General features: G+C 29.3%; 1 protein-coding gene across 2 annotated transcripts in view; it reads left to right on the top strand.

Moving 5' to 3' along the window:
* Positions 1-12,644, top strand: part of LOC123290416 — an 873,043-nt gene that overhangs the window by 849,399 nt on the left and 11,000 nt on the right. For both annotated transcript variants that reach the window (XM_044870592.1, XM_044870591.1), the window contains 2 exons: positions 10,248-10,526; positions 11,667-11,848. In XM_044870592.1, the coding sequence (XP_044726527.1) occupies positions 10,248-10,526; positions 11,667-11,848 (461 nt within the window). The remainder of the gene's footprint in view (positions 1-10,247; positions 10,527-11,666; positions 11,849-12,644) is intronic.

Here is a 12,644-nt window from a genome sequence, read left to right as displayed (position 1 = left end):
TTATAGTTTTTCCTTTATGTGGCCATTAAACCCTAACTCTGTACCAAATTTCAGCTCTCTGAGTTTATGGGAAGTAATAGTTCTATTCTGATGATCATGATTGATTGAGTGAGTGACTGTCATAAATGCGAAACTTTGCTTTCGCTTAACTTCGGAACAAAATGACCTACAGAATTTTGGATTTTAAGTATGTGATTATAGCTTACTGGATGACGAAAATTTCTGCGTTCTAGTCTTATCCAGAGCTTCTGAAATAAGGGGCCTCAAAATGCGGCGAAATGGTTCCAGTAATGGATGGTACGGCAGTGTTTGCTTCGCGCTCAATTTGGCGCTCAACGGCAGTGCCCCCGACATTTTTACGGGCAAAATAATTTAAAATAACATAAAAGTTGTTATTGTTCCCAAGAAAATTGTTTCAGACTCGCTATGGAGCCACATACAAAGTAGCAGCTAATAATTTTATTCGTCAACAAATACTAAGATGCTTTTATATGAACTCGTCCAATTAATGTCTGTTGGTTGTATTTATCAAATGATAGTTATGCATGAAATGTTTCTTAATGCATCAAAAAGTTTTGCCTGAAGATCTCTTATTGAATAGTGCAGTGAAAATATATTTATCCATAAAACACCTGGCAAAAAATTATTTATCAATTTCGAAATGTTTTGCTGCAAGCAGATTGCGCTAGGCCATATATTGCAATCTGTGCATTGAAGTAAAAATATTTGAAAATGGCCAGTATGCGAATGAATAATTGTAATTGACATCGTTAGGTGTACGATAATTACTAAATTTTACATTTATTATTAATTTATTTACAATGCCATGAACAGATTTGAACAAAAATTGTACAATCAATTATTTTAAATTATACAAAATTATTTTTAATTATAAAATAAATTCTATTTAGGTTATGAAATCAATTTTTGGATATCAATCTGGGAATCCTCTTCTCTTTTAATTTAAGTTGTATTTCTAGATTTTTGGGTGTTGTTCACTTAAATTCTATAACTTCTCGCTTTGCTTCGTACAAATGAAAAAACAGGTCCGTTCCGCGATAATTCCTTAAAAATTTTTGTTTGTAGGATTAAAAATTTCATAAAAAATTTATTATTGAAATTTTAATAAAAACAAATACACAAACGTATAACATTGGTTTTACGTTTGTTAAAACTTGTTATATTGTTATTCAGGCAGCGTAGGGAAGCAAGTTCTTTAAATAATATCACCGCATACAAATTCCCTTTTCCTTCTTTTATACATTTTGTCTATTCCAAACATTTATGTATCTTGTCATATCACAAAAATTTTAATTGTGTACAGTCAAACTAAAGCGATATTATGAAAATAGAATATAGATATGATACCATTTTGAAACACTCTGTAAATATGTACAAAACAAATATTTGTTTTTGTATAGATACAATTAAGAACTACATACACGTGAAAAAAGATTTTAATCTCGAAAATTTAATTATATTTCACATCTTTTTGTTGCAAAAAATTTATTTAATTTAAATAGATAAACCTTAAACAGATTGTTACAGATTTCTTTCATTGCCATAAAATACAAACGTATTGAATTCATTTCATGTTTAAGTTTGTTGTGTATTCATATCTGTTCGAAGAATATTACGTGAGTGGCCTTAGGCGCTGCTATACAATCGTTCAAATGAAAGATTTTATCTACCGATTTAAAGAGATATCTGTACTGAGAGATATTCGAATGCGATAATAATACCATTCAGTGAAATAGACCACACAAATAAATATTCATTTTATTTACAATTTTTTAGAATTTTTTTTGTTTGTTGTTGTAATTTTATAAATGCAAAACTTTTATTTAAGTTTTATATTTGTTTTTTTATTGAATGCAGAGTGTCACACTTAAGCTTTATCGGGCAAATTTTATCAAAATTATGACATAGTAAATATTTTGACGCTTTGTTTTGGGCCGTGAGAAGTTTTAAGTTCTAACACCTAAAACCGTTCTAGACTTTGTCGTAGTATGTATCATCGTGTTTCCTTTAAAAACAATTTCTCTTATTCCTCCAAATTATTATCAGAAAAATATCTCTTGCTCATATTTTTATACACTAAAAAACCAAGAAAATATTGTTGTAAAAGGCTATAAGATGGTAACATATTATGGTGCTCCATTATCTCGTTTTTGCCTCCTGAAGGAAGCTAAAAAATATATCAGTTTTTCTAAAAATGAGGAAAACTTTTTTAGGTTTTTCAACATTGAAATATTCGTTGGTCATTTTTTTAATTAGTCACGGTTTTGTAAGGCGCCTTCATGTTAACTGGATAAATTCTACGACCGAACCAAGGAGGAAAACTACCAGAGATAAAGATTGCTGGTGGTAAAAAAGACGAAAGAAGGACCTGGTTTTCAAGAGAAATATTTCAAAGAGCAATTTCTTGCGTTTACGAAGTATTTTAATATCGCTCTGCCTAATTGACAGTGTGATTCCTCAAAAATATTGGAGTAGTGTCCGCGAATGTTTAAATAAGATTAAGGGCCTACAAAATGCAATGGCGAAAAATTTTTGATATGTTAAGCACGCGGAAATGTTGGAATACTTCCTTTATTCTATTCATTGTTTAAACACTTTTCAGCCATCTTCGAAGGAAAAACGACACAATGAAGCATCCTCATCTTACAGTCTAGAAGTAAGAAAACTTACATTTATTTAAATTAATGAAAATTATCTTACTTTTTACGTTATTGCTATTCATTCAATGCTTAGATATATTTTAGTGACAAATATTGGTACACTTTATCGGCAAAGCTCACTTACCCCTATAGTTTTCAAGATATTCATATCTTAAAAAATAATTTCTCATACAAAATTCAGTTTGATTCAATTTATTTCGAAGTAAAATCTCAATTGTACTATTACAAATGTGCATGACAATGAGCCTGTGATTTGCAGAAATGCAAAAAACATTATTTTCCCAGGCTTTATATTTATCAATTTTTGGATACAAAATCTCTATAGTCAATATCTTTACGTACCACCTGTACGGTTGTAAAAACGGTGAATCCAAACCATTGTATATTTCTTTTTATCCAATTTTCTGTATACAAAAAGTATGTCATGCATGAGTTAGCAGTAACCATTTAAATGTCTGCATGTGTGTATGTATGTATGTAGCTGGTGCATCCATGTTAGGTGCCAAGTCTCTGGTAAAGCTTTTTGTAAGAGATTACTTACCTCATTAATGGATTAAATAAATTAAAACAAACACAACTGATGTAGTAAACAGACCCAGATAGACGAACATAAACTAGGATGTATCATTTTATTATCTATGTTAATTATATTTTAAAGTTAATGATTGTATAAATGTTTAGTTTTATGTTATTTTGCTTCTTTTGTAGAACTTACTCGTAAGATATAAAACTAGCTATTAGTTTGCTTCTAAAATTGGATAAAAATTGTTATCTCCCAACGAAGTCTTCATAAATATTGTGATGTACCTCGACGCGCCTTATCTAATCTACGATATTTTAAGTACCTATTATACTTTTAACCTAACATACTTGCCCTGGTTTGTTATCTTTATTGTACAGGATTCACCACAAATCGCGCAATAAATTAAAAAGTCAGGTGTTGGATGCGATGTGTATTTTCATCAAAGTCTCTCAATTATAATTAACGATTTTAATATAATACATATAGCGTAAACTAAATATTGACAAGATGTTTGTCTTAATTAAAGAGAATTGAAAAAAATACACTCGAACCCGGACCTCTTTGGTTCATGACAAGCGCCCTACCAATTGGGCCATTCGAGCTCTAGTTATAGAGTGCTACCGGTAGGACATGGCATGAATCAAAGAGGTTCGGATTCGAGTCCTGGTTTAAGTGGATTATTTTCAATTCTCTTTAATTTAACTGTACAATTATTTAAAACTTGATACTATTTATAATTTATAATCCCTTAGGATGCAATACCTCCAAAAAATATTCCATTTTTAGCACAGTAACAAATTGGAAACACTGATCAGACAAATTTAATTCAGATAACATATGGAAAAGATATACCTTAAATATCTTTCTTACTTTTCTATTTTGTCAGTCAAGAAACTTTTAACATACATATAAGTAATTTTATAGATTAAAATAAATATTGTTTTAACATTTATAAAAAAAAAAGCTCTAAAGCTCATAGAAGTTTCAATATGTACCGTACAGTCATTGAAAAAGGCTTCTGAAATACATTTATTCATTTATTCTTTAGTAATAGTTGACTACGATAGAGGTAATATGAAAGTATCTGAAAAACTCTACTTATGCATTCATGAATTGGTGAAATACAGGAAGTGAATAGTGGTTGTTATATATAGTATACGAGCAGTAAACGGATGTACCAGAGTGTACCTATATGTTATAAATGTACACATTTGTTCAAATAAATTTAATCGATATACTTATATCGCTTTAATTCTATTTATTAGCTGTCTACATAATCGAATGTATGAAAGTCCTTATTCTATGGCCAACAAAAATATTAGTATGTTATTTTCTGCGAATGATTGAGATTAATAAATAGCTTGCGAAATGGACCAAAATTAACTAAATTCTTTCACACAATTCTTTCGAAAATTTTCTCTCTTTTCAAGTTTCAAAAATGTTGGTTTTTTTCGACACTTCAAAGGTTTTGCGCATCAGTGAAATTTCTATATATCCAGTTAAGGAGTTAAAAATATGTATGTAGATTAGGTTAGTTTCAAAACAGTGTCTTGGATGTGAAGTCAACAACCCCTTTGCCCTTTATGTTGGAATTTTATGGATTACGGTTTTAACTACTCTTAAGACGCACTTTTTGGGAGAAAGTGTTTAAAATTTGCCTTAGAATTGAGTTAATGTTAAGTTAGTGCCTTTTTGTTTGTGTCGAATCCACTTCCCATCCATTTATGTAAATATTCCATGAGTTTTTATGAAAAGAAGCATCTAATGATGTACAAATATGATCATATTGATGGAGCTCTATTGTTTACGGATCTCTATTAAGTTTTTTGAAGTGAGAACTTCTATAGGCGCTTTAAGCGATATGTAATGTCTGTATAATTAATAATATTTGGTAACAAAAACCTAGGAAATTAAAACTTTTTTCAATCGAAAAAGCGATACCTATGTAATAATAGTTAAAGCTGAACAATTAAACTATTAACTAAGTGAATCTCACCTATGGTAGTTTCTGATTACTATTCATAGATGGCATTTTTAAATATTATTTATAATAGTTTTTTTACACGATAATAATTTTCATTAACAAAATTTTAATTATTCATACTTTAATTAGTTAAAAAATGTTGTTCCAAATTTTTAAAATTTCATTTCCAACAACAGTCCCTATGGCTAACTATGATTTTTTTATATTCTTACACATGGAAGCGTCAGTTAAAGTAATTGTAGCTTAGAGAAAATTTCCTAAAGATAAAATGGCGTTTTAATTTCCTGATAATAAATAATTTCCAAATCGTTTCATTTTTTTCTACTTTCATTTTACTACAAGTACATAGAATGCAAAGCATACATACCTTTATAGCAAAACGACCATATTGGTGGTTTATTACAAAACCAAGTTGCCCTTTTATAACTGTTCTACAATACTATTCACAGTGTTTTAACATTAATATTATAATAATGGCCACTTCAGAGGTTTAAAGTATCCACTGTGCAGTACAGGTATATATGTATACCTACCTCCTGATCTTTAAACCTCTTACATATAATATTCCATTATATTATATAACCATTCTAGGTAGCTATCTACCGACATATCGTAATCCTTATTGTTTTAATTTTATCCAGTTGAATAACCTACGGTTAATCTTAAAAAACTTATTATAATATATCATCATTTCTACCTCTCATCTAACCGTACAACTTTTCTGGACATTTTCATTGTTCATAGTTAGTTAATATGTTCTATTATGTGGAAAATTGTTCAAGTTAATTTTGTTGTTAATTCCTTCTAAATAATTCTATGTTATAACTTAAGTTATTCATTGTAGTTTTTTCTAAAATCTAATTATACTGACAAAAGTATAGTGCCTGTCAAAATATCTATTTACACGTATAGTCTTAACGTGATTTTAGTTACGGCAGCTTCATAAATCTCAGAAAATATTACAATTTCAAAGTTATGTTTCAAAAATATGCTCAACGAATTAGGTATTTTTTTATGATTTTATCTGCTTCTAATATTTGCACCGGATAGAAGTATAAAGCCAAACTTCGACTTGAAAAATTGTTTGATGCAATTTCGGCTTTCAAAAATATACCTGGCAAATGGTTTACTTTGAATATGCAGATAAGTGCTACGTATTTGATTTTATCTCTTTATAAAGCTTTTACCACATAGTAATAAAAGCCAAACTTCGTTTCAAAACTTTCTGATGTAATCTGATGAATCTGAGGAATCTAAGCCAATCTTTCTTATATTTGATAACTCGCGTGCCGCTCCCTATTGCACTTAACTTAATCTTAACTCTTATTTATATAACTGAAACGTTAATTCTTTGTATATGGAGATTTGTCACACAAAAACTACCAAATACATCGATATGAAGTTTTTAAAATTTCTTTTGAATAATTTTGGATCATTTTAAATAGTTTTTAGTGATAGTATCAGTTTAAGAAACCACTTAATTCAAAAAAGCAATTCCAAATTCCTTAAAATAGGAATATAACTTTCTTTACTAAAATAAAACAAGACTAACGTTTATATTCTGTTAAAATAACTAAATCATGGCCCCATTTACATACAACACACATTCGATAACGGTTAACAAAAAAAAAAGTAAACTAGAAAAAAATTGTACAAATTCAATTTAAACTACAGAATAAATATTTAATTTTCATTACATTCTTTTGTAAATAAATTTTAATAAAAAATACACAAAGCTAAACTAAAACGAAACACATCTCATTTTGAAAGTAAATTTATTGTATATAGAAAAAAAAAGTATTGGAAACCTCACACGACTTCTGTATTGAAGGCTCAGCTACCACACTTAAATATAGCAAAACAGTTTTAATTTAATTTCTCCACTTTATGAAGTTTGTTCACTTTTGAAAAGTATCTTATTTGCAAAATCTGACGCGTATCACTTGACTCTAAATTAATGCTAGAATTGATGAATTGAAATATAATAAAGATAAAATACTCAAAACTACCTGCCATTGTTAATTTCAAAAATAATTATTTTATACCAAAGTAGCAAGGATCCATTCTTCACTTGAAGCATTCAATAAGAACTGCGCGCCTTTAACGATTAAAGTCAGGCACAGAATGAAACCCAAAAGAATTTTATCTTTTTTTAAATTTATTTGTAGTATGGTATCGCAGTCGGTCCGAAAATTCAAATGACAATTTTCAACATATCCTTACGTTTCATAGCCAGGATAATGTATTAACACCACTTTTATAGTAATGCATGTGTGTGCGTGCGTTCGAAGGGTTTTTATTTCTTTACCATTTAAAAGACTTCCAAATTCGTGTTTAGAAATTGCATTGTTGTGCGGGGAGAGATAGTAGGAGAAAATACTTTTTAATATTTGTTTACAGAAATATTTTCGAAAATTTATGAATTTGTGTCATGTAAAAATATTTACCGAATTTAAGTACCGGTTACCGAACTCAGATCTTTTCCATGAAAAAAGTGTTTTTAACCTCTAAAATACACATCTCTGCCCCAATATAATAATTAATAATGAATTGTTTTTAGGAATTCGGGAAAGTTAATTCCTTCATATGGGAAGTTGAATGTAGCGACCACTCGGAAGGTTCTGAAGGTTCACACTCTCATGAATAGCTTGTTAATAAAACAAATGAAAATGAACAAGTGAATACAAAAAATTGAATGAGTTAATTGTTGAAATACCATGTAGAGACAGTATTGATTACTCTGTCACATTACACATACATACATGTCACACATATATAACTGATATTCCCATATAATACTATACAATTTCCGCTCTCACGGGTACACAATGTTTGTTTATTTTTTTATAAGGAACATTTTTTACATGTAAACTTTTGTTCTATCTCTAACGGTTTACAAAATGGGTCCCACGGATCCAAGAGCCAATTGACCTATTTTGCTCATTTAAAAACTAGACCTCACTTTTAACGTCCTAAGCACGCTATAAATATTTCGTCTTGATATCTCTTTTCGTTTTTGATTAATCGTGATGACAGACGGACAGACAGACGACAGAAAGACGACAGACATATAGACAATTGGAATTGGACTAATTAGGTGATTTTATGAACACCTATACCAAAATTTTGTTCATAGTATCAATATTTTTAAGCATTACACACTTGGGACTAAACTTAGTATACCTTGGTATATTTCATATTCATGGTATAAAAATGTCATAATCTTATTGCTGCTTTTGTGCATAGAGGTGTAGAACTGTAAAAATAAATTTTCTTTACAAGTTTTCAACTTGAAACGTTTTATTACATATATATGTTAAGTATGGCTGGCTGTCCATATGTGAGTATGGATACAATTTTTAAGCAAATTTTCAAAAACATTCGTTACACATACTAAAACTAATAAATAAATCTTAAATAGGGGTATATAAAAACCTCTTAAAACTCTCAAATAAAATTACTTTATATTCTTTTTAATGTAGGTACACTGTTGCTACTCCAACCATATCGTTTTTTTCTTTTTTTTTTCTAAAAAGCATTGCCCATTTATTTATAGTCATACACTACCACTTACTAGCCATCTACTTACTAAACATTTTGTGGTCAAATATATGCATGGACGTTTTTATTTCTATTTAAATTTATTACAATCATCTGGATGTGGGTTAGTTTTCTTTTTATATTTTCGTAGATACGTTAAGAGTGGTCACAAAAACTCTATTATCTTAAATGTCGTATGAAATCTTCTTAAGTTTATATAGAAATATGATAAACTTGAAAGAAGAGGCTTGGCTTTTATTATTTATTATATCGAATAACTCATAATTTTATATTTATACTATCGAAAATGTGACACAGCTTTTATAATATACTTCGACATTATGCAGTGCCCTACTTCTAAAACTCTACTCTGTGGTTTGCGATTCCGTCAATAAAATAAGTCCGTATATATTATAAATGTGAGAGCAAGGATGATTGTTTTTTTGTTACGCTTTCACGCAAAAACTACCGAATGGATTTGAATGAAACTGTACAATAATATACCTCATACATCAGACTAACACAAGAACTATAATTTATAAAAATATATTTTTTAAAATTTAAAAATTTTGATCTTTGGAATTTCACTACGCCATTTATGAACATCATTTTGGACTATGAATTAAATATTTCTGTAAAAATGGTACGAGATACAATTCATGGCCGCCTATTCTGATATAATCAATAAAGCAAGATTATATAACATTTAAAAAAAATTAAATCTGTAAATGTAAAATACTTGCCCCCATTTCGAGTGTTATGAAAGGGATATAAATTAAAGCAAGAGAGGTAGCGGTTGTCTTTACTTTTAAGCCCAGCAAAGCGGGCAGGTATTCATAGTATGATAAAATATGATAGTGGTCCCACTGTTAAGCAGACTGGTCTATTTGTAATCTAGGATAAATTTTTTTTTTGCGATGCTAGGCAACGTGTATTTTTACGCTCCTATTTACCTGATGAAGTTACTAGCCTCCACGTATCAAATTTCGTTTTAACTAAGCAAAACTTTTGAATTACAGTTTGAACCCTGAATATGTGCGAATTTTACCAAGAGGGAGAAAAAAATGTGTATTATAAATAATTTACTTTGCTTTCCATGTTCTCCAAACAAAACATTTTTCAATTGGCCTGTGTTTGAGCTACTTCATATTAATGTCAGAAGTGTACCTCATACGATGATAAAGATTTATCATCGATAAAGAACGTTTTTTTTTCTTCAACTCTTCTGTTTTGTGTGGAAGCATAAATTTACTTGCAAATATTCCTCTATATAAGTACTCGAATATTTCCATAATAAGCAAACGTTGGGTCGAATATTTACAGAGTGAGAGTGCTTAGATAAAACGAGTCAACGTTCTTTTTCTAACTCACCTGATAGATTTGTATTACCTATTATTAGCACCAGTGTGTAAAAACTTCATCATAACGCAAATAACAATAATATGGCAATAAAAAATTAGTTACAATAAATAAATTATGTTAAATAAAGTGAAAATCTAATTTTTTTTCTTTTTTCTAGGATGGTGAACGAGGCTATTTAGAAGGCTTAGCGTCACGATACGCAGATACATTTAATACACATTATGGTGATGTACTGGAACATTTAGAAGAATTACGACGACGTGAATGGGATGAAATGTCACCGAGAATGCGTGTAATTAACAATACCGGTACACCAGGCACGCCACCATCCAGTGTGATGGGTATACCTGTATCAGGACATTCTGGTATTTCAATAGGGCATGGTGGTTTAACAACGTCACATTCACAACCTATTTATGTTCCTGGAAAATATTCTGTAAGTGTTTATTTCTTTTTTTTATTTAAATTTTCTTTACTTAAAAAAAAATCATATTTGTTAATATTATCTTCATAATAGTTCTTTGTTTCACTAGAGTGATTCATTTAGAGCTTGAAAATATAAATGATATTGCTTAACTTGAAATCTTTTTATTTTAATAAGAAAAACCTGTCAAAATTCCTTTCTGTCCTTTTTTACGTTCATAGACCGATATACACTACGAATGAGTGTATTGGATTTAGAAATTTGGTTTGATTAGTCATGCTGTTAATCATGTTAATATATTATTATCGCAAATTATTGAGACAATTTCAAGAAATTTTGTTTATGCAACAGTATACTTGATTATGTATCAATCGGTGTAACGAAGGTAGTTATTAACTTATTGGTACGGCCATAATGGCCACAAAATATTTACAATGCTGGAGTGATAAAATAAATATTAATAAGATTGAAGACATTATATTAATGAAACCTCACTAGATTGTAACAATAAGTAAATTAAATATTAAACCAAAATATCTGCTAGCTATCAAAACTGAATTTCATAAATTCAAATAAATAAAACCATGGTATTCGGCTTTACAATTAATCAATTATGAACTACTAGCCTGATACCCGCCCGTTTCACTGGGCTTAAAAGTAAAAAATACCGCTTGACACCTTTCTTAATGTACACAGTTTTCAATTTTGTTAAATGCAAACTAGTCATTCATTGAGTATATCAGAAAAGTTGGCTATGAATGTTTTGACGTTTACTATTTTAAATTTTTACAGAATACTTTAATTTATGGTTCAAAATGATTATTATTGATCTTTCATCTATAATCATTTTGAACCATAAATTACAGATTTCTGTAAAAATTTAAAAAAGTAAATGTCAGATTAAATTTAATTTTTGACAAATATTTTAAAAATTAAAAAAAAAATTAATTTTGATTCCTCGGAAACAAGAAATAACAAACATTGACAACTTTTAAATTATATCATACAGGATTTAGTGCGGGTGCTCGATGGAGTGTGCAAAATATGAGTACCGAATTTTGTCAATTGATTCTTATTCAGAAAAGCTTATAGTTTAATATTCTTCATCTTACCACGAAAAAAAATCAACAATTTTTTTTTTTTAATTTTCAGCCCTCAAGCTGTTTAAGTGATAAAGAAGAAGATGAAATATATGGTTTTGGTTATGGTGTTTTTGGCAAGCAAATGTTACAACGCCAACAACAGCATAAAATTTTAACACAAGGTATTGTTACGTCGGCATCGTCAAGTAGTCAACAACCCCTAATAATGCAACAGCATCATAATTATCAAAGGTAAGTTGCAAACATGTTAATTATTTCTTAATGTGTCCATTCCTACACCAGGTTTCCAGGTGATTTTAGCATTAAACATGGTTATTAAAAATTAACCCGATCATCTTAGTCGAGAGAATTTGTCAACGTCGCAATCTAACGGAATAAGTTGAATATCTGCTCAAACCTTTATTTTGATAGTAACTACAAATGCTGTCTCAAAAGTCACATATGATCCCGTGCTTAGATATTTAAGTTCAATGTTCGCAAAAATCAGTATTTTGAGAATATCTCGTTTCTTTTGCCTTCAATCGTATTTAAATTTATTATAAAAATTGTAGACGGTAAAATTTTCTAACCATTTTTGAAATAGAGGGCGCAGAGGATGGAACACTCAGCTAGCTATAAGTACCTTAGTGCAGGCTCAATATTTATAAATTAAAGGTATTAAGTAGTTATTTAAGGACAAATATTTATTTATCAATGTTGAGTATGCACTAAGGTACGTATAGCTGAGCGCTTCATTATTTCGTCACCTACTATTTAAAAACCCGTTCCAAGTTTAGAAAAAGGTTTCTGCCAAAATTCGTAGAAAATTTTATCCTCTAAAACTTTTATAATAAATGTAAATATGACTGAAGCCAAAAGAAACGAAATATTTAAAAAATTAATTTTTGGAACATTTGACCATGAATGTCTAAGGACGCGCTCACATGATCATATGTGACTTTTAAGATAACAATTTTACTATCAAAATAAAGGTCTGTACAAATATTCAGCTTATTCCATTAGATTCCGAGGGAATTGGACCAACTTA

Source organism: Chrysoperla carnea, chromosome 1 (genome assembly GCF_905475395.1).
Source record: "Chrysoperla carnea chromosome 1, inChrCarn1.1, whole genome shotgun sequence".
Taxonomy (NCBI): Eukaryota; Metazoa; Arthropoda; class Insecta; order Neuroptera; family Chrysopidae; genus Chrysoperla; species Chrysoperla carnea.
This window is presented reverse-complemented; position numbering and strand designations above follow the sequence as displayed.